This window comes from Gracilinanus agilis, chromosome 2 (assembly GCF_016433145.1).
Source record: "Gracilinanus agilis isolate LMUSP501 chromosome 2, AgileGrace, whole genome shotgun sequence".
Lineage (NCBI taxonomy): Eukaryota > Metazoa > Chordata > Mammalia > Didelphimorphia > Didelphidae > Gracilinanus > Gracilinanus agilis.
The window spans coordinates 42,861,965-42,885,520 of NC_058131.1; the positions used below are offsets into that span (position 1 = coordinate 42,861,965).

General features: G+C 41.6%; 1 protein-coding gene across 1 annotated transcript in view; it reads right to left on the reverse strand.

Annotated features, from left to right (window-relative positions):
* Nucleotides 1-3,250: 3,250 nt before the first annotated feature.
* Nucleotides 3,251-23,556, reverse strand: part of FA2H (fatty acid 2-hydroxylase) — a gene marked incomplete at its 5' end in the record, with an annotated part of 86,372 nt that continues 66,066 nt past the window's right edge. Inside the window, 5 exons of the mRNA XM_044659366.1 lie at nucleotides 3,251-3,378; nucleotides 4,471-4,723; nucleotides 6,048-6,220; nucleotides 10,186-10,292; nucleotides 11,574-11,716. Coding sequence (XP_044515301.1) covers nucleotides 3,302-3,378; nucleotides 4,471-4,723; nucleotides 6,048-6,220; nucleotides 10,186-10,292; nucleotides 11,574-11,716 — 753 coding nt within the window. The remainder of the gene's footprint in view (nucleotides 3,379-4,470; nucleotides 4,724-6,047; nucleotides 6,221-10,185; nucleotides 10,293-11,573; nucleotides 11,717-23,556) is intronic.

Genomic DNA, 23,556 nt, shown 5'->3' on the forward strand with positions numbered 1-23,556 from the left:
GTCTATAAAAAGGAGCTAATAACAGTGCCAACTTCATGGGGTTGTTGTGAGGATCTGATGAGACAATATTTAGAAAACATTTTGCAAACCTTAATGTGTTCTACAAATGCTAATGATTATTGAGGGAGTGGCTGGGTGGCATAGTAGATGGAGCACTGGGCCCAGAGTCAGGAAGACCTGAGTTCAAATTCAGTGTCAGATACTTTTTAGCTGTGCGACTCTGGGTAAGTCACTTAACACTGTTTGCCTCCATTTCCTCATCTGTCAGATGTGCTGGAGAAGGAAATGTCAAACTACTGCGATATTTTTGCCAAGAAAACCCCAAATGAGTTCACAATGTCAGCCATGACTGAAACAATTCAATAACAACAACAAAATTATTATGAAGTATGGTTCCAATTTTGCAGTTTTATCTTCCATAGCAGCTAAAGCAAAGAATTTTGAGTGAGCCTCTGCCAATTTCTGAGGAACTAGATTGAGCAGCTGCTTACATGTGTCAATTACAGATTGATTTAATTTTAGGGGTTCTTAAAGTCCTGGGGGCTTGAGCTTATTTTTTTTTTCTTTCTCAGCCCTTCCTTCCCCTCCGCATACCATAGAAGGCATCATCAGGCTAATACATATTTTTTTGTCTTTATGTTTCCACTTTTCAGTTCATTCTCTGGAGGTGACATTCACAAGTTATTCTTCAAGTATTAAGTGTGTGGCTATATATAATGATCTCTTGGTTCTGCTCATTTCCCTGTTATCTCATATAACTTCCAAGTTTTTTTTTATTAGCCTGTTCATTGTTTCTTGAACTTGTTTTTAAAATATTCTGGTAATTGTGTTTCATAGTAACTGGTTTTTTCTTTAGTCCTATGTATTTATTTAAACATTTAAAAACCTTGGTTTCATCAGACTGAATAGCAAAATGGGTCCAGGACACAAAGAAGGTTAAGAATCATTATAATAATTCCCTAATGATCATTTCTTCCAGCTAAGACTGGCAGCACCATTTTATTAGACTATTAAGATGGTGGGGAAAAATAGCGTTTTCCGTTTCCTGTCAAAGTCTTCCTTTTATGTTGCCTTTTTGGGGATTTACCCATTTGGAAGGAGTTTCTTCACCAGATTGCTGCCTCTTAGCTTCCTTGTCGGCTGTCCTAGGTTCTCCCTTTGGGTCAGGGGTTCTGATTTCAGATGTTCAACACAATCAATGATTTTGCCCTATTTGTATTCCCTGTTTACTGTTCTTGCTTCCCAAATGATAGCCAATGCCACAGGGGAATGTTTTTTCAAGTGGGTATTTCAAAGAGTCTTCAGTTCCATCTGAGCGTGGTCAGGGAAGAGAAATACTCTCATGTCTCCTGTCTCCTGACCTATCCCGAGCTCACTTTGGATTTTTCTCATTTCCACTATGGGGAATTTCTGCCCAGGCCTTTTTTCTTCTCCTCCTCCAGGGAAGCCAGCTGGATTGGGACATAGAGACTGCATGAGTCAGCTTGCCAGGGGAATTCTGTCCCCAACTCACCCACGGCTCGGACAGATAACAATTAAGCTTTTGTTGTTTGATTTGAAGGGTTTTTTAAAGTTTTATTTTTCAAAATAAACGATATTTACATCTTTATTTCACAACTATAGCTCTATAGACTTCTTCCAAAACCTTTAAATATCTCCTTGGTAAACATTAGAAATCACATGATCAGCCCAAACCATGTCTTTTGATACTCATTGGTTTTTTTTTTTTTTTAACTTCCAAACACTAACTGTTTGAGAATGGGAATAGGAAAAAGGATAAGAACAAGAACGAGGAAACTTACATGGGATCCACACCTGGGGTTAGGAGAGATAGCGTGAAGCCCTAACTGGGTCCAGGAGAATTTTAAATGACTTATAAATAAGAGTCACTGGAAAGCAGTGAGGGTCTGGTTAGGAGGAGGAGGAGGGTGCTTCATGTCATGGGCCTGAAGCAGGGAACAGAGGGAGGAGGGCCATGTGGGAGCTGGGGAAGAAGGGAAGATGAAGGCCCCAAGATGCCAATTCACATGGCGACCCATCTCAGCACACTTGGGTGAGAATAATGGTAAGGGAAGCTGGGAAGACGGTGACTGGGGCACTAGGAACTAGTGGCATCAGGGGCACTAGGAAGTGATGGGACTATTGCCAAATGCTGGATTTGCCTGGGAAAAGGCAGGAGGAGGAAAGAAGGCATAGTGGTCCCTTCACCTTCCCAACAGAACGGTGGGAATGTCTGCCTCTCAACTGGTCAGGGGTCCTCCAGGGAGGAGGAGGAGAACTTTTCATGATAGAGTGGCAGTGACCTCAGCTAAAGGGCGATCTTTGGCTAGCCTTGCAGCTGATGTCCAGCACCTCTGGACACTTCTTCTGAAGAGGCCCAGTTTTCATTTTCCCCAGAAGGGGATGTATGGATGGTTCCCAGGCTTTTTCCTGAATGCCTGCCAGGCCCTGGGGCTATCAGTCTATGAGGCACTTACTTGGCTTTACAACTGGCACTTGTGGTTGGTGGCTGCTCAAGGCAGCTGGCACAGAGCTAGCCTCAGACCTAGGTACTGAGGGAGTTATCCACAGGAAAACATGGGCAATGAGTGAGAACCCTTCATATACTTCAGGCCTTCCTCTCCCACCTCCCTGAAGCAGGAGAGTAGATGGAGCAGCCTGTCCCTCCACCTGAAAGGTAATGAAAGATATGCTTCGGGGTGGGAGCAGGGGAGTTGGAGAGAAGCCACCAGCTGGTCTGGCTCTTGCAGCATGGAGGCTAATGGCCTGGCTATCATCAGGGATCTCTTACAAGGGAGGCCTAGGCACTTGAGGCTTTGAAGGGATCAAAGGTCAGTCCTTCTTGCCCACCTTTCCCAGGGCAGCTCCTTGCTCTTCTTCCCATGGGGTCTGTTTCCTTCACTCCTCTCTAGGCTTGCAGCTCACTGGATTCAGGGCTCTGGACTACAGCTGCAGGCCTGAGGCCACAGGGCACCATTGGGGCCATCAGTATCACAATGAATCTCAGATGGGCAGGTTTCCAGGAGAACACTCCACCTGCGACTTGGAAGTTCTCACTCCCTGAATGGAGTCTCGAGGAGAACGACTTCTTCACTTTTCTGGGATTTGTTAGGAAGGCACTGGTCCCTCTTTTCCTTGGGGAATCACTACCACCTCTCATTGGGCCATGGAGGCTGACCCACCCAGTGCCCCAGCCATCCTGCAGGGGTCACCAGCTAAAGGGTGAGGGGAGGAAGTATTAGCCAAGAGGGAGGAAAGCACTGCATCGGGAAGAAAAAAAAGCAGAGGGTCTGGGGAGGTGTTACTGCTCCTTCTCCGAAGTCTCTGGAATAAGGGTGTGGAAGGATCTGTCCCAGATCTTGGAGGAGACACCAAACCCTGGAGAGGGAGAGAAGGGGCAAAATCAGAAGAGTAGAAGAGTGTCCTTGCAGACAGTGCTGGACTTGGAGTCAGGACTCAAGTTCAAGTTCTGACTCAGATTCTTACTGTGTGACCCCAGGCCAATCACTTCATTCCCCATCACCCTCAGTTTCCTCAAATGTAAAAAGTTATATCTTTATTTTCACAAATCTCTAAGCAACTCCTTCAGACATGAATGTGCGCAACCAACCAACCAGAGATGTTTTTATAGCACATTAAAGTTGTTGTAGGAATCATGAAATATAATTCATATACTCATCTCTACTTTGACATTACTGTAAGTTATTTGTTATTGTTCAGTAGTTTCAGTCATGTCTGACTCTTCCTAACTCCACTTGGGATTTTCTTGGCAAAGATACTGGAATGGTTTGCAGTTTCCTCCTTTGGGTCATTTTAGAGATAAAGAAACTGAGGCCAACCAGGTTAAGCAACTTGCTCAGGGTCATCTACCTAGTAAGTGCCTGAGGCCACATCTGAACTCAGATCTTGACTCTAGGCCAAATGCTCTATCCACTGTGCCACCTAGCTGAACCATAGTTATTTACATCCATTGCTAGATGTATGAAGAAATCACACATTTAAAAAAATATGATGATGACTAAATTGCAGTAGAATTGGTTTTTCTTTGTAAGCTCAGGTACTTTATGTATTTAAAAACATGATTTTGAGAAGAGTCTATGGGCTTCACCAGACTGTTGACAAAAGTTCATGACACAGAAAAAGTGAATAACCCTTGGACAAAATGGCCTCTTTGGGACCATTTAATTTTTAATGTTGTAAAAATAAGATTTGGGATCAGAGAAGAAGTTCCCAAGGAAGGTGGCCCTGAGTAGCCTGGGATCAGTTCCCTTCTCCCTTCCTCCCTTTCTAAGTGACACCTCCACTAAGCTCTAATAGCTGTGGTTTGGAATTCCTTCCTTCCTTAATTGTCCCTGATACTTTTGGGGTAGTTTTATGAGCCAAGAATGGCACTTTTGGGAGAGGGAAAGTGTTAAGGAGAGAGGGAAGGGGACAATGCAACACTCCCTGGTGTCCTCCCAGCCCTCATACCTGACTTTTGGCATTCAAAGTGGTGCTTGACATGGTAGACTTTCATCTCGTAAAGGTAGGTGCCCTTAGATGGTGATCCATAATGTAGGTAGTAGTGCATCATGTCATAGATGATGTAGCCAAGGAGGCCTCCCGTGAAGATAATTCCTGCAATGGCCTCAGGCAGGAGGAGGCCAAGCAATAGGTACAAGAAGACAACCACCACGGAGGCAGCCACAGGGGGGAAGACCAGTCGGGAGTCATCGTATGGGGACTAGGAATAGAGAGATCCCTGTCAGACAGCAGCCTTGTCCCCATGCCATGGAAGAGGCTCTAGGTTAGGGAGCTGGCAGAAGAACAGAAAGCAAGGACTGGGTGGCAGCAGAGAACTCAATGCTAAGAATGGTCACCATATGACCAAAGTGGTGGAAGCCTTATCAATTAGGTTAGAAATCCATGGAATTGGAGGGTGGGAAGGAGGCCAAGAGGCCATCTAATCCAACTCTCCCTAGGCAAAAATCCTCTCTACAATATCCCTGATAGTAGTCATTTAGCTTTTGCTTGGAGACCTCCAGTGACTAGGAACTCAGGACCTCTCCCAACCATCTCATTCAAGTCTTAGAAGTTTTAATAAACAGCAAGTTCATCTTTCTAATGAGTTAAAATCTGCCTCTCATCTAACTAGGTGATTGAGGCTCCTGGGGCCACTCAGGGGTTCATCCAACCTCTTGCCCCACTTCCCAAGTCAAGATAGGCTCTAGCAACTTTCATGAGGATGGTCATAATTTTGGAGATAAGATTTCTGGAATTGTGTTTTAGAAACTACTTCACATCCTCATCATAGAGAGTCCATAATTTGTGGTGGCCACTTAGATACTTGGAAAGGACTGAAAGGCTTCCCTGCCTGAAGACACTGCTTTTATTTGCCTGAAAGGCAAATGAAAGACCTTGATCAGGGTCGCTCCTAAGGGGGCCTTTTGGAGACAGAACATTGTGATTGATGAAGGCATGATGTAAGCTGGGAGGAAGAGGGGAGACCTAGTAGCTAGCTACCATATTCATGTTGGATTCACTTATCTGTATGACCCAGAGGAATGAAGAAAATAGAGCTAAGGGGAAATGGACCTCAGTTTTAAGGTGGACAAGAACAGCCTAGAACATGAGGAAGGTAGGCCTAGAGGGCACCAGGGGCCCCAAGGAGTCAAAAGAAAGCTTGAGAACATTAGTTAAGGGGTAGGAGAATGCCAAAGATAAGAGTCTTGCTTCCTTCATGATTCTCCTTTGGGCTGACTCTGCCCACTCAGATAACAGAAGCGTTCACTCCCTATACCCTAGGATCCTTGTGATGAGGGTTTGTTTTACCTTTTGATAGCATCAATTTAGACTAGGAGGACTTTTGCCTGTCCAACCACCCCCTCCAGAATTCAGGATTCCCACAGGCTTTCTTAGTGTCCTAGCCTCAGCTTTCACAAGGAAGCCTTTGGCTCTCATGATGGTGATTTGTAGCTGAGACTAGGAATTCCATACCAAGAGCCTTTACCCTAGTGCAAGGGAAGGGAAGTGACCTCCTGCCCTGGTCTTTCCCTAGGGTCTCTCACCTTGTGGTGCTGGCCATGGATGAGGAAATGAAACATGATGAGGTAATGGTTGCTGGCAGGTGGCTTCATATGGAACACAAAGCGGTGGAGGATGTACTCTATGGCACTCCATGCCAATAGCCCCAAAACAAATAATAATGGGAATACATACTTGGACACAGGGATGGCATACTCTGTATGGAGAGAGAAGGTGGTGAGTTAGGGTCAGGGTAATGGATGCATCAGTCACATTCAATGGCCCCAGGGAGTATGGGACCATGTGGCCCTACACAGACACATGGGACCTTGGTGTCTATTCCAATCTGTATTGGAAGAGGAATTCCTTCTCTAATATCTCTATGAGTAGTTCCCTGACCTTCACTGAAAGAGTGATGGGGAACCGACTACCTTGGAAGGCAGCCCATTCTATGTTTGGTCAACTCTAACTGTTAGGAAATTTCCTCTTAAAAGTGGAAACCAGTCTCTGTGCCACTTCCATGCTCTGATCCTAGTTCTTTGCACTGGAGCCAAGTAAAGTAAATCTCATCTCCCACTCTCTAACTACCATTGGGGCTTTAGGAATGGATAGAGAAAGGGCTGAAGGGAGGGGGAGATAGGAAGGGTTCAAATCCCAGTGGCTTGTAGAATGGTTAGTCCTTGACCTAACTGGAGTCAGAAAACTTCTCATCCAAGTCCTATCTCTGCTGTGTCATACTGGGCAAATCACTAAGCCTCAGTTTCCTCATGTGGATGAAAGTCTTTTGTAAACATGTCTTTTGTTAGATGGGCCTTGATGTTATATTTCTTTTTTATTTGATCTGATATTTTATTTTTTCAATGAAAAACATCTTTTTACTGTCCCTCTTACCTCTTTTCTTCTCCATAGGGGGAAAAAATGTTTTTAACAAATATGAATAGTCAAGCCAAACAAATTCCCACACTACATGATTCTTTGTCATTGTTAATCTGGAATCATGAGAAGTTATTGTGTTAATCAGGACAGAACTCTATCTTTCTCCCCCAATTCACTCTTCTTCTGAACTTTTTTACTTCCGCCTAGACCCCATCAGCCTCCCAGTTCCCTAGGTTCACAATTTCATTGTCATCCTCAATTTCTCAAGCTCCTTCATTCTCTTTATCATAATAATAAATACATATTTATATAGAACTTTACAAATATTAACTCATTTGATCTTTACAATAACTCAGAGCCCATCAAAACTATTATTATTGATAAGTGAGGAGAGCCAAAGGTTAAAATGACTAGCCTAGGGTCACAGAGCCAGTGTCTGAGAGCAGATTTGACTCTAAGCCCAATATTCCATCCAATAAATCACCACCTTGCTGCCTCTGGTTAGCTGCCTGATCTTATAAATTTCACAATTGCTTTTGCATCTCTCCCTAAACATCTTCTCACAAAGTTACCATCTTATCACCGTTTGGCTGGATTATTGAAATAATCTTCTAAATGTTCTCCCTATATTAAGTCTCCCTATTACCCAGCTGACCCTATATACAGCTATCAAGATGATGTTTTTCAAGCAAAGTTCTGACCAAATCACACTCTTGCTCAATAAATTCCAGAGGCTCCTTTTCACCTCCAGGATCAAATATAAACTCCACTGATATTTAAAGCCCTTGCAACCTGTCTCCAATATACCTATCTTTTTTCAAACTCATACCTTTCATCTTAGAATCAATACAGTGTTATTGGTTCCAAGACAGAAGAGCAGTAAGGGCTAATAAATGGAGGTCTAGTGACTCATTCATGGTCATGAAGCTAAGAAGTGACTTTGGCCAGATTTAAACTGAGGACCTCCTTACTCTAGGCTTGGCTATCAATCACTGTGTAGCTGTCCCCAACATATGTTTCTAGGTTTATTAGAAAGTTTATTCTAGGGTCCCCTTCCCATACTCTCCGGTCCTGCCAAACTGAGCTTGCTGTTCCTCACAAATTACCTTGGGTTTATTTGTATGTGCTTAATCAAAAATTTGTGGTCTCCCTAGTAGAATGTAATCTCCCTGAGGTCAGGGACTACTTCATTTCTGATTTTGTAACTCTAGGGCTGAGCACAGTGCCTGGCCCATTGGAGGTACTTACTAATTGGTTGTTCCTCCACATACAACGCACTCTGGGGATATAGGGTTAAAAGCAGAAGTCTCTGCCCACTGGGACCTTAAGTTCTCCGGGGAATCAGATAAGGCAAAGAGCTGATTTGGATAGGAAGAAGTGAGGATCAGAGAAAGCTTCACAGAGGACGTCACAACCAATTTGGGCACCCTGAGCTGCAGAACGACTGTATTTCAGATGTGGAGTGGATGCCCAAATCCAAGGGAGATCTAGCATACATCTGATGAAGAAGGTGAACATGGCCAATGTTGGAATTTGTATTCTTTGATTATGCATATTGCTTACAAGGGAAAAGAAATGCTTGTTAATTGAAAAAAGTTAAATTAACCAACAAGAGAAAAGTGAGAACAGAGAGGAATGTGGGAATTTACAGACTTGCAAGTCCTCCATGAAAGAAATGATTTGAATCCTCTGTAGCATCACTTTGTTTGCTGGCTTAACCTTTTATTAAATCCCTATTGCCCAGCCCCTGCCTTCTGGTCAAGCCTTTCATAAGCCAGAAAGTCATCTGGGGCTTAAAGCCAAAAAAGTGTCTTTACTGTGGTCCCCACCACTTAGAGAAGTCTATTCCTATAGGTCAAGAATCTGCCCGCCCCCTCACCCCAGCATCACCCCCTGCCCGCCCCCTGTCCTGGAGCTGGTACTGAGTGGCATCTCCAGAGCTGAGCGAAGGGACTTGGGCCAAAGCTTCAGTTTCTCTTCCCTGCCTGCCCCCCTGCCCCTCCTCCACCAGCCAGTCTCTAAGCAGCCCGGCCAGTGTCTGTCATTGTTAGGGAGCCCGAGGAAGACAGTGGGCAATTCAGTCAGCAGAATTTCTGAGCAACAAGCCCTGCCCTGTCCAGGAGCTCTTCAGCATGAGTCGAGAGCAGTGGCCTTGGCTCCTGGGCCATGGGGGCTCACAGGCTGCAGTTAACCCTTGCTGACTCAGCCTTTGCACTTGGCATTCCTCACATTCTCTTGAATTTATGTGACGACAAATAGACTACATGGACTGTCCCTCAGAAATCCCTGACTGACAGTCTCTTCTTGACCAGTTCCATTCTCCCCTGCCTGACTGCCACCCCTATTTCTCTAATGACACCCTCTATATTGCTTTTCCTAAGGAAGATGCACTGGGTCATGGCCACCTGACTGCTTTTTGGGCATTCTTCAATGCTGCATGTAGCAGGCACTTAATAAACGCTTTCTCTTGGCAAGCTGCACCTGGCAGAGGCTGTGGACACAGAGCTACCTGGCACAGAAGAGAGGAGCAGGAGAGAAGAGCCCTGAATTAAAAGATAGGTCATGGCTATAGTTCCCAACTTATGCATTCAGGCTTCCCTTCTTCCATCTTTCCTACCCTCTCAGGCGCCTCATGCCAACTGCTACTTCCCAGTCTGGGCTGTCTGCTTAAAAGAAGCTCCCAAACAGGGGGTGGGAGAGGAGGAAGTACCAGAAGGCTTGAGACAAATCGAAGGTAATCAAGTTTCTGTCCTTGCTTTCGGAGGTAGGACGGACGATCATGTAGGACCTTCTTAGGAAGCTTTCCCTGACCCCTCTGGCTGCCCTCTTAGCTCACATGATCTTGTGTTTGTTTCATGCCTTTTTATGTACTGATATATGTACATGCTATGTCTCCCATGAGAATGTAAGCTTCTTGAGGCCACGCGCATAGAGCAGGCACTTAACAGATGCTTGTTGAATGACTGATTGGTGTGGAGTGAGGTGTCTTGTGTGCTATCACATTCCAATTCCCAGAGCTACTCTAGACCTTGCCTTGAAAGGTCAGTTTCTTCCTTTTTCATTGGTCTAGCCCATATCCTCTCCCCTCTTTTCCCTACGGGTTCCCTTGCTTGACTGATACTAGCTTGTCTGGGGGAGATATCATAGCCAAATTCTTCTGTCTCAGACCTTTCTGCTGACCATCATCTAATCCTCAGGGCTATTTCTTCTAGGATGAGCAAGAGAAAGTAGCTAGAAGAGATTGGATGCTCCCCACCCCAGCCCACAACAGCTGGACAAGCACCCCAACTTCCTGAGATCTGGTACCTGTGGTGAATGATGAGAAGAGTTGAACATTTTCCTGAGCCAGGGCTCTATAGTAGAACCAGCTGAAGTACACCACCAATGGGAACCAGACAGCGAGAACAATATACCTGTTAGGAGGGCCACAGGGGCAAGAAAAAAGGGAGAGTTCCATAAGGGGGCTTGAGAGAAGGGCCTGGCTTCCCTAGAGACACACCAGAGGAGAGCTGAGGGGATAAGGTGACTCATGGGAAGGTTTCAAGCCAGAGAGGTCCAAAGTCTCTGTGGCCATCTGATGGCAGAATGGGGATTAGAGTCTTGTAATTTGGAGCTGGGAGTCCTGGACTAAGAAACTCACACTGCCTTTTTGTGGCAATGGGCCCAGTGGAAGGCAAACTTTCTGCAGTGGGAACTAAAGACTGAAGGAGGCTGGCCAGAATATACCAGCCCTTACTCTGAAGCCAGACACCTCTGATACCTCTGAGGCCAAGCCAGGCAGTTACCTACTCAATGGGCAAATATATTCCTGGTCCAAGGGTTATACCACCACACACCCTAATTTCTGAGGTGTGGGCCTGTGTGGGTCCCAGGAAGAATCCTGATTACACAGTTCTTCTGAGAGTGGCATACTTTAAAGTTCCATGAAGGAAGAGATCTGTTTTTCTCCAAGTTTCATTTGCCTATCCCTTAACACTGTTGGCACCAAGGACATTGCTCTGTGTACAGTGAGTGCTTACTAAATGTTTATAGCTGGAAACCTAGAAATATCTCAGAAAAGTTCTGAAGGACTTGAGAACAGAGGCAAAGGTTGGGGTATTGGGGAAGCTTTACCTTCAATACCTTCTAAAAGGTTCGGGTTCTACACAGAAATATGACCTTGGTTTCTCTGTTTTAGGGGGAGTCTAGTAACCCCTCAGCATGAAAAGGGGGCCAGACAGGCAAGCAGAAGATTATTTACTGGGCATATACTGATTATTGATTTTTAATCCTATTTGCTTCTGTTCTAGTCTCATAGTTCACAAGGCCATAGATTTAGAACTGGAAGGTCACTTAGGGCTATTTACTCCTATCCCCTCATTTTACAGATGAGGAAACTGAGACTCATTCGAGTGATTAAATAGTCACATTTAGTATAGAATTAGAGCTGGGATACCAATCCAGATTCTCAGACTCTAAATCCATTCTACTACAAAAATTTAAAATCAGGATTGAGATGAAAATTTTCATGAATGTAGTAGACATACATCTACACATTGATCACTTCTTTTTCTCAGGCTAACTTCAAGGTGATAGCTTTTAGGAATATCAGGCCCTTTTGCATCATACCAACATCATCTTGTCTTTCTTGTCAACAACAGCTTAATGTCACATAGGAGTAACATTGACCTTTGAGGTCATAGGGCAGTACTTACCAAGAAGTTTTGGAACAGGCTTCTAGGAAATCTGAGTGGAAGAGACGGATGGGTCTATCCACGGGCTGGTGCACCCACTCATCGTACTTCTCTCCCAAGTAGCCCACCTGCCATAGCAAAGGTTGTTGCCAGTCAACCAGATCCTTTGAGAGAAGAAGATACCAGTGAGTGGATCAACAGAGCAAGTCAAGGCATCTTCAGCTTTTGGGGGGAGCCACGAATTACACTGGTTTTCTTGCCAGAGCCCAGACTCTCTTATGGCTGCTGAACTGGCAAGGTCAATCATTCTCCCATCTACCCATCCACACATCTATCCATCCATGAAGTCAGAAAGAATTTATTGAGCATTTATGTTCGTTCATTAGTTTAAAATATAGTTACTAAGCACCTACTATATTTAAGACATTGCGCTACTATATACAAAACCAGAAATGACAGTCCCTGCTAAAGTGAGCTTTACAGTCCACTGGGAACAGGATACAGCACTTACATGGAGTAACGCAGAAGTAATCTAAAGTGGTCTATATAAATTTGCAGCAGTTTCCAGCAGAGGAGTGGCGTCAAACTCAAATAGAAACTGATCCATGGATAGAGAGCCAGGCCTAGTGATGAGAGGCCCTGGGTTCAAATCTGACCTCAGATACTTCCTAGCCATGTGATCCATGCCAAGTCACTAGATCTTAGTTGTTTAGTCTTTACCCCTCTTCTGCCTAGGAACCAACACTTAGTGTTTGGTTCTAAGACAGAAAGGTAAAGGTTAAAAAAAGAAAGAAAGAAATTGATCATAGTCAGTCTTGACTTAGAAAACCACAAATTAATATTATCTATCTCACATTGCATTTTTATTTTGTTAGAAATTTCCCAGTTTCCTAGGTCTTGATCATGTAAAACCTAGTGGAATTGTGTGTTGGCTATGGGAGGGGGTGGGAGGAAGGGAGGGAAAAGAACATGAATAATGTAACCATGGAAAAATTTTCTTAATTAAATCAATAAAATAAAATAAATAAAATAAAAAGGCAATTTCCCAATTTCCCAAGAAATTAAAACATATGTTTATTTGTTAACTATTCCCAATTATATGTTAATATGATTTCCCTGGGTCAGGAATATGACATTTTTGTTCTAAGATTTGGGAAAGGTTTCAGGAAATTGGTAGCAGCTGGAATTGAGTCTTGAATAGGAAGATGCTAGAGTAAGAAGTCCTGTTTTCTAGCTAAGGAAGGAAGAGATTGAGGGTTAAATTTAGTGACCAGTTTATAGGTCAGTCTGGTTGGACTTGAATGAAGAGAAGTGTTGTTGTTCACGCGTTTCCCACTCTCCATGATCCCATTTGGGGTTTTCTTGGCAATTGGGATTAAGTAACTTGCTCAGGGTCACACAGCTAGGAAATGTCTGAGATCAGGTCCTTCCAACTCCATACCTGGTGCACAATAACTGTTTTAATGCAATATGAAGCTTTGTGAAAGAAGTTTAACTTTCATTCCAGGAACATCACATTATTTATTTTGACTTGTGCTTATTCCTTTTGGGGAAAATATTACAGTTTAAATGAAAGAGTCATGAACTGTTTGAAATTGAAAACAAACAAACAAAAAAACACCAAAAGAGTGATACAGGCCCTGAGGACTAGAGGTGTACAGAGAAGGGAAGGTCAGTCAAGGGTGGTATATTGGGAAGAACACTGATCTTCAATTCAGGTAGTCCTGGTTCAAGTTCTGCCTTGGATGTTTATCAAACATGGAACCTTAGGAATCTATCTACCAAAACAAATACAGGAATTATATGAACATAACTACAAAACACTTTCCAAAAAAGTAAAACTAGATCTAAACAATTGGAAAAACATTGAGTGCTCATGGGTAGGACGAGCTAACATAATAAAAATGACCATTCTACTCAAATTAATTTACTTATTTAGTGCCATACCTATCAAACTACCAAAAACCTTTTTTACTACATTAGAAAAAACTATAACAAAGTTTATCTGGAAGAACAAAAGATCAAGAATATCAAGGGAAATAATGAAAAAAATGTGAAGGAAGGGGGCCTAGCAGTACCAGATATTAAGCTATACTATAAAGCAGCGGTCATCAAAACAATATAGTACTGGCTAAGAGACAGAGAGGAGGATCAATGGAATAGACTTGGGGTAAGTGATGTCAGCAAGATAGTGTATGATAAACCCGAAGAGCCCAACTTTTGGGACAAAAATCTGCTATTTGACAAAAACTGCTGAGAAAACTGGAAAACAATATGGGAGAGATTAGGTTTAGATCAACATCTCACAACCTACACCAAGATAAATTCAGAATGGGTGAAAGACTTAAATATAAAGAAGGAAACTAAGTAAATCAGGTGAACACAGAATAGTATACTTGTCAGATCTCTGGGAAAGGAAAGATTTTAAAACTAAACAAGAGATAGAGAAAATTACAAAATGTAAAATAAATAATTTTGATTATATTAAATTAAAAAGTTTTTGTACAAAGAAAAACAATGCAACCAAAATCAGAAGTGAAACAACAAACTGGGAAAAAATCTTTATAACAAAAAATTCTGACAGGGGTCTAATTACTCAAATATACAAGGAGCTAAATCAATTGTATAAAAAATCAAGCCATTCCTAATAAATGGGCAAGGGATGAGCATGAATAGGCAATTTTCAGATAAAGAAATAAAAAGTATCAATAAGCACATGAGAAAGTGTTCTAAATCTCTAATAATTAAAGAAATGCAAATCAAAACAACTCTGAGGTACCACCTCACACCTAGCAGAATGGCTAAAATGATAGCAGGGGAGAGTAATGAATGTTGGAGGGGATGTGGCAAAATTGGGACATTAATGCATTGCTGGTGGAGTTGTGAACTGATCCAACCATTCTGGATGGCAATTTGGAACTATGCCCAAAGAGTGATAAAAGAATGCCTGCCCTTTGATCCAGCCATACCATTGCTGGGATTGTACCCCAAAGATATCATAGATAAACAGACTTGCACAAAAATATTTATAGCTGTGCTCTTTGTGGTGGCAAAAAACTGGAAAACAAGGGTATGCCCTTTAATTGGGGAATGGCTGAACAAATTGTGATATATGTTGGTGATGGAATACTATTGTGCTCAAAGGAATAATAAACTGGAGGAGTTCCATGTGAACTGGAAAGAGCTCCAGGAATTGATGCAGAGTGAAAGGAGCAGAGCCAGAAGAACATTGTACACAGAAACTGATATACTGTGGTAAAATTGAATGTAATGGACTTCTGTACTAGCAGCAATGCAATGACCCAAGACAATTCTGAAGGATTTATGGAAAGGAATACTACCCCTATTCAGAGGAAGAACTACAGGAGCAGAAACACAGAAGAAAAACAACTGCTTGGACACTTGGGTTGATGAGGACATGATTGGGGATGTAGACCTGAAAAGACCACAGCCATGTAACTATCAATAATGTGTAAATAACCACACATGACTGACCACACATAATAAAACCAGTGGAAATGCGAATTGGCTACAGCGGAGGGGGTGGGGGGTTGAGGGGGTGAAGGGGAAAGTAAAAACATGACTTATGTAATCATGGAAAATTTTTATAAAAAAAAATTATTGAAAAAAATGAAAAAAAAAATGAGGAGACTGAGGCAAACAGGGTTAAGTGACTTGCCCAGGGTCACACAACATGCAAGTGTCTAAGGCCAGATTTCATATCAGTCTTCCTGACTCTAGGTCCAGCACTCAATCCACTGTGCCACCTACTTTCCCAACATGGTAGAGTCTAAATGTTGTGTATCCAACATCATTGGTGATAAGATCAGATGTCTGAAAAAAGCCAGCAAATCCATTACATTGAATAAACCTGTTTCCAATTTTGTTTATAAATTAACTATTGGTATGATTTGGCTTATTCATATCTTATGCTGGTCTTTTGGTAGCCTTTAAAATGTATTCCCTTTTGGTTCTTTCCAAATGAGATAATATTTGTAAATTATTCAGCACAATGCCCAACACATATTAGGTACTTAATAAATTTCTCCTCCTTTTGCCGTTAAAAAAAAAAATCATGGAACCTTGGACAAGCCTGACCTTAGTTTCACTTTTGTTGTAGTTCATTCATTTCAGTTATGTCTGACTCTTTGTGACCCTATTTGGGTTTTTCTTGGCAGTGATATTGGAGTGGTTTGCCATTTCCTTCCCATCTTATTTTATAGAGGAGGAACTGAGGCAAGTAGGGATAAGGGACTTGCCTCAGGACACATAGCTAGTTTCACTTAGATTTCCACTATAAAATGGGAATGGGAAGATGTTGGATACTACATTAGCAGAAATTCTAAGAAAGCCCTTCGTAAACCTTAAAGAGCTTTAGAAAGGCAAACTACTATTACTGAAAGTTTTTGACTCAAAGAAACTGTATTTTAGAAAAATTTAGGTGGCTGTCATGTATAGAAGGACTGGTGACTAATTAGGAGGCTCTCTCAGTGAGAAGGTAAAAGCCTGAAATGCAGTGGCAGTTATGGGGATGGAAAAGAGGGAAATGGTGTAAGAGATATTACAAAGGATCCAATGAGATAATAATTGTAAAGCACTCAGCACAGTGCCTGGCATGCAGGAAGTGTTATATAAATGTTATTGGCTATTATTATTATTGTTGTTGTTGTTATTGTTATTATTATTGGAAGAATTTGACAGAACTTGGTGATCAACTATAAGGGATAAAAGGCAGACAGGAGTTATGGGAATTAAAGTTTTGAGCTTGGGTGACTGGCAATTTCATCTGTGCCCCTAGCTCTGACTTAGAAGGGAAAACTTTGGACCCCATACCTGTAGCTTGCTCTTGATCTGGAAGAACATATGGACCAGTTAGAACCCTGCCACTGTTTGACTCTTTCCAGTCAAAGAAGTGTGGTGCTCATTGGAGAGCACTGAGACACTACAGTGCCAGCCAGATATCTACTTCCCTCAGAGATTATCATAGGTTGGCTTAATAATGTACCCAACACCCCTGGGGACTCGGATTCACATGGTGGATTGTTACTTTTCTGAAGGTGGAGCAGAGGTCAATGGATAAGAGACATAGGGTTTAGACAAAATGATTCCCAGGTATGGAACAGGCAACTCCTACTTTTTGGTGGTCCCTTCGGGAGGAGTCTTAGAGGATGCCACCTAACAGATGCCACCGGATAGAACAAATTATTTCCTATAGAACAGAGCATGTCAGGCATATCATACTGGGTCAATAACATCTTCTGTTCATAATCAAGCATTCTGTCTTTGATGGGGACTCCCTGGAAAGGGTTAGGAAGAGGTTGTCCTTACGAAATTGCACAGTGTCAAAGGGACTCCAGAGAGCATCTTATCCACCTGCCTTACATTACAGATAAGGAATCTTGGGCCCAGAAGAAAGAAAGGATTTTTATCCAAGGTTATACAATTTGTCACAGAGAAGTGGTGGCAGAGCTGTAATTTTTAATCTGGGGTTCTTTCATCAATGAAGAGAGTTGAATGTAGAAATTACATCAATTCTCATTTATTTCTTTTCCATCTCACTCCCAATTTGTCAATGGTGCCTTCTTATCTCTATCACTTCTACTCCCATCCTCCACAAGTCCTGTTGCTCTTCCTCTCGGTCCCAAATAGGTCAGTGAGGAACGGTTCTAAATTACAGTTTCCCAAGCCCCTCCTCAATACTCCAAACTCCTTGACTTCCCCTCCCAGATGTGCTTCTGGCTCTCCAGACTCCTTCAAGTACCTTGTCTCCTGAAACATTTCTGCCATGCTGGCTCCTTTCTCCTACTAAGTTCTTCTGGCGGGGGGACCTCCAGTTTTTTGAAAAAGACACAAGCCAGTCATGCTTCATTCTACTTCCTGCTGTGCTAAGGATTTTATGACCACATCCACTCCACATGGATGCCTCTTCCTTCTTTAGTTCTTAATTTTTTTATAGGTTCTTTCCTTATTATTAGATTAGAGATTTAGGGTATGAGTTCCCCGGGGTGGGGGGACCTATCTTTCTTTTTTCACTTGTATTTATATTCCAGGCACAGTACTTGGCAGATAATATTCACTTCATAAATTTGTTGCCTGCCTGCCTGCCTTCCAAGGTTAGGGAAATCTCAACATTATAGTTTTCAAAGACATTCTGCTAGCCTTATTGGCCATGATTCCTCTTTGGGGGTTGCAAGTTCTACCCAGACTAGATTATCAACTCATACTTTATCTTGTTTTGTGCTTGAATTTGGCCTCTCTCCTATCTAAAATCACACTCCCTTCCCTCATCTTCCAGCCCTAGAAATTCTTCTCTTCAATGTAGTTTAGAAGACATTTCTTTTGAGGCAGCATGATGCAGTGGGAAAATATCAGGCAGAGTTCTAAAAGAAAAGATAGACTAGAAAAGTGGAGGTAGAAACTTTCAGACAGGACAAGCAGTGGAGAGCCACAACAATCAGATGGGAAGGAGTTGTTTTTCAGTCATTTTCAGTTGTATCCAACTCTCCATGATACCATTTGAGGTTTTCTTGGCAAAGATACTGGAGGTGTTTGCCATTTCCTTCTCTAGCTCATTTTACAAAATGAGAAAACTGAAGCCAACAGGGTTAAATGGCTTGTCCAGGGTCACAGAGTTAGGAATTGTCTAAGGTCAAATTTGAACTCAGGAAGATGAGTCTTCCTGTCTCCAGACCACATATGTACTCTATCCACTGAGCCATCCTTGGGTCTTCTCATAACTCAAGACATTCTTCTCCAGGAAGATAATGATTCCAGGGACACTAATTACAGTGGAATCTCTAAGCACAGGAATAATTTCTGACTTGTGGGCCAAGAAGTCAAGATCTTTTATTAAAGTCAAAAGTGGATTAAGAATCTTTCCTCTAAATTGCAATAGCACCTTAATGTGTACAGTATTTTTAAGAGGTATATAGTTCAGCTTTCTCACTTTACACAGGAGAGATGTGTCCAGACAATGGGCACAACTTGTTGGCAGTCACAGAAATAGTAAGTAGCATTCAAAGGAGCAAAGATTTTTTGATGACTATTTTTATCTAGCTTTTACTTTACCAAAGAGGCAGTATGGTATAGAAGGAAAAACCCTGGATTTGGAGTCAGAAGATGTGTATTCAAATCCTGACTCTGTCACTTACAACTGGTGTGATCTTTGGCAGGCCATTTTCACACCTAACCATCAGAAAAATGAATCTGGACTAGAAGATTTTTAGTTCCCTCTAGCTCCAAATCCTATAATCTTGTCTCTCAAATTAGAATATGAATTCCTTGAAGGACTATGTATCCTGCCTTACTGTTTCCCTCACAGTCCCTACCTAGTAAGTACCCAGTAGGTTTCCATAAATACTTCTTGATTTTTTGCTTGAGAAGAAATGATAGTTGGGCTTTCTTGGTGATTTGCTCTGTTAATGCTTTGTGTGGTAGCAGCCCTTAGAGTTAGACTTAAAACCATGCTGCTAATCATAACCTGTACTAATACTGTGCCCACTTATCCATTGAAGTTTTTATTAGGTAATACTGATGATGATTTAAAGAAATTAAGTGTGAGTTGTGGTTTACTGGCCTTCACTCTTCACTGAGACTCTGACTTCCAAAGATAGCCAGATATTTTCATATCCTTAGAGTCTGGAAGAACAAGTTCACAGAAGGCAAGAATCTATTCAAGAGGATAGAAATGTTTGTGTAGAGGCAGAAACCCAGGGCTTACTTTTTTTTTTCCTTTGCTCTGGAAGAGCTGTTTGGGCCTCCTGGAGATGTTATGATTAGGTGAGGCCCCCTCATGGCCATGCAGGCTATTTGCAAAGGGTTCTATAAAAGATTGCTTAATTTTTCCTTCATTATTGCTATATTTAATAAACTATGTGGTCATATGCTATTATGTGTCTTTATTTTACAAATGTAGTATGCTATTTCAGAGAGAAGAGAGATTCCAGATGGAGGTTGTGGATGGAACCATAGATTTCCAACTGAAAGGAATAATCCTTAAATCAGTTAGAACTTATCACCTAGAGGTATTTTATTTTATCTTTTTAAACCCTTACCTTCTGTCTTAGAATCAATACTGGGTATTGGTTCTAAGGCAGAAGAGTGGTAAGGGCTAGGCAATGGGGGTTAAGTGACTTGCCTAGGGTCACACAGCAGGGAAGTATCTGAGGCCCTATTTGAACCCAGGACCTCTCATTTCTGGGCCTGACTCTCAATCCACTGAGCCACCCAACTGCCCTCATCTAGAGGTATTTTGATTTAATTATAGGATTAAGCCTTAGCTTAATTATAAGATTATATATTGTGATAATTAGATTAAATCTACCCTGCCCATCTTTAGATTTAATCACCAAAGATGAAAATATCTCCATTTAACTCACAAGTTGGGAGGTCTGTAACCCATGTGTGCTAGAGTAACAAATCAGAATTTACTGATTGTTTTCAGGGAAGTCCTAAGAAAAGCGTCTGTTGTGATTGGACACGTAAACTAAGAAGAGGCCACAAGATCTCAAAGGAAAAGGTTCAGTGGTGTCTCCCCAAAGTGGAATATTTAGGATTCATTTTAACTGCTGGTGCCCATTATACTTCTAAGCGCATTGAAAATATTAAAAAATTGAGCGATCCTACCATTAAAAAACAGTTAAGAACAATCTTAGGAGCAACAGGTCTTTGTAGACAATGGATCCCTTGCTATAGGGAAATTACTAAATCCCTTATAGTACTAACAAGAAATTCAGTCCCTGAACTGCTTAAATTAGAGTCAGAACACTGGTTAGCCCTGTCAAATCTAAAACAGGCTATCCTGTCTGCCCTTGCCCTAGGCATCCCAGGTTATAACAAACCATTATACTTTATATATATGTATATAAATATAGACATAGCTTCAGGTGTTTTAACTCAATCTTTGGGACCTTATTAGCATCCAATTGCTTATTATTCGGCCCAGCTGGACCTAGTAACGGCAGGAGCACCACCATGTCTTAGAGGTATAGCTGCCACAGCTTTATTAGTAACAAAAACTGTTGATCTAGTATTGGGATGCCCATTAACAATTATGTGCCCACATGAAGTAGAAGCATTGTTGCTAAGGCATAGAACACAGGCATTTTCTGATCAGAGAATTATAAGGTATGAAATAACCTTACTAAATAATAAAAATATTACTTTAAGACTTTGTACAACTCTTAATCCTGCCACCTTGCTTCCTGATTTACCAGTCTCAGGAGAACCATTACACAATTGTGAAACACTAATGTCCATGGCTGAAATGCCTCAAGATAATCTCCTGGATACTCCAGATATAGTCTTATTTACTGATTGTTTTTCTTTTTTTAATTTTTTAATTTTTATTTTTTTTAAACCCTTAATTTCTGTGCATTGGCTCCTTGGTGGAAGAGTGGTAAGGGTGGGCAATGGGGGTCAAGTGACTTGCCCAGGGTCACACAGCTGGGAAATGTCTGAGGCTGGATTTGAACCTAGGACCTCCCTTTTCTAGGCCAGCCTGACTCTTAATCCACTGAGCTACCCAGCTGCCCCTGATCCGTTCTTCTTTTATGAGGGATGGCGTACACTACATTGGAACTGCTGTAGTCACAGAATTTGCCACTGTGTGGTCAGCTTCACTGCCCTCAAATCTAAGTGCTCAAGGTGCAGAACTCTTAGTCTTAAAACATTCCTGTATAATTGCCAAAGATAAAAAGGTAACCATTTATACAGATTCCAGATATGCATTTGGAATTTGCCATTCAGTGGGTATGTTATGGCTTCAGAGAGGATTTTTAACCTCAGCTGGAAAATCTATAGCTAATGCAAAAATTATTAATGAAATTCTTTCTTCTCTCCAGCTACCCAAAGCCCTAGATATAGTTCACGGCTCTGCCCATACAGGTGACACTGACCCTGTTTCTAGGGGAAATGACCAGGCAGATACTGCTGCAAAGCTAGTGGTCATAGAAGGGCCAGAATTAATTTTAACATTAACAACTACTGATGACTTAAATTTATCATCTTATAATGAAAAGAAAGTCCAAAATGGAAGCAAAAATTTAAAGCAAAACTGATTAATGTTCTGAGGGATATATGGTAAAGAATGCTGCCCACATTCAAAGGAAGGACTGCAGGAGAGGAAACATATAAGAAAAACAACTTCTTGAACGCATGGGTTGAGGTGGACATGATTAGGGATGTAGACTCGAAACTACCACACCAATGCAACTATCAACAATTTGGAAATAGGTCTTGATCAATGACACATGTTAAAACCAGTGGAAATGTGCATCGGCCATGGGTGGGGGGAGAGCAGGGGGTGAATGGGAAAGTAGGAGCATGAATCATGTAACCATATTAAAAATGAATATTAATAAATGTTTAAAAAATCCTTCAATAAAAAAAACAAACAAAAAAACTGATTAATGGAGTATGGGTATCTTCTAAAGGAAAACCTCTGCTCCCTAGAAGTTCTTATCAACAAATTTGCCAATCTATTCATAAAAATGGTCATTTTGGTACCTAGGGCATCATGGACTCTGTTAAAAGAGTATGGATAGCTCCTGGCATAACTACTATAGCCTCTAAAGTGTGTGCAGCCTGCCCTACCTGCCAAGCATATAACCAACATGCCTTTTGTGGCAAAGTTTATCGTGGGTGTCCTCTGGCTTACACACCTTTTGAGCACCTGCAAACTGATTACATAACAATGCCAAAGGCTGGACAATATAAATTTTGTCTAGTCACAGTGGATCAACTGACCAGATGGCTGGAAGCATTTCCTACGGCGGAGCCACAGCAGCTTTTGTTGCCAAGGTGCTTTTAAAAGAAATCATTCCTTGTTTTGGCTTGCTCACACATATTGACTCAGATAGGGGAAGTCACTTTCCTGATTCAGTTTTATCTGAAATATATTCTTGTTTGGGGACAACTCCCAAATTCCATGTACCATTTCACCCCCAGAACTCAGGCCAAGTTGAAAGGATGAACAGAGAACTTAAAACTAAGACTGGCAAATTGTGCACCGAGACACATTTAAAAATGGCCTGAAATTCTCTCTCTGGCTCTATTTTATCTTGGAGCAGGCCCAGAGGAGATTTACACATCTCACCATATGAAATGCTTTTTGGATATCCCCCTCTACAAGCTAAGCCTTTTTCTCCTGCATATACATCACTATTAGGGGGAGATACTTCTATTGCTTCCTATATGAAGGAATTACAGCATATACTGTGTGAACTCCATGAACCCGGAATTGCAGTACAAGCAAGACCAACAGATTTTTCACTTCATGACCTGAACCCAGGAGACAAGGTGTATATAAAGAATTTCCAGTGCACTGGAGCAACTCAGCCTTCCTGGGAAGGTCCATTTCAAATATTGTTAATCACTCCAACAGCTATAAAAATTGGAGGAAAGGACTCTTGGATTCATTGCTCACATGTAAAGAGAGCACCTTCTATTGAAACTGATTGACTGTATCCTATCACAAGCATTGGAGATAATAGTCCATAGAAAAGTGGCCACCATTTTTGGGAATACATTGAATTCCTGAATTTTTATTTTGCTATTGCCTTTTACTTTTCTAATAGAATGTTCGATTTTTTTTCCTCTTTAAAAAATTTTCTTGTACTTAGAGTACATATAATCAATATTAATTTTTGATTCTGTAGTAATATGTTTAAAGTATATTTGCTATAATATTAATGCATACCCACAAAGCCCTAGAATATGGTAACCTGTCATTTATTGTTAAATATTATAAGACTGTGATTAATGATTTTGTCTGATTCCAGAAGAAGAGAACAACAGAGCCACCATACAGTGCAAGAAGCACAAGGTAATGGAGACCAACCAGTCCCATTGGGATTGATGAGAAACTGCACAGTGCCATGGAGCACAATGAAAAAAAAAAGACCATACCAATCCAAGTAAGATTGTTGAACTTTTATGCCAATACTAAAGAACTTGAACCTAGTGTGAGACTTGAAGTTGCGATGCTTGACATATTAACATATGT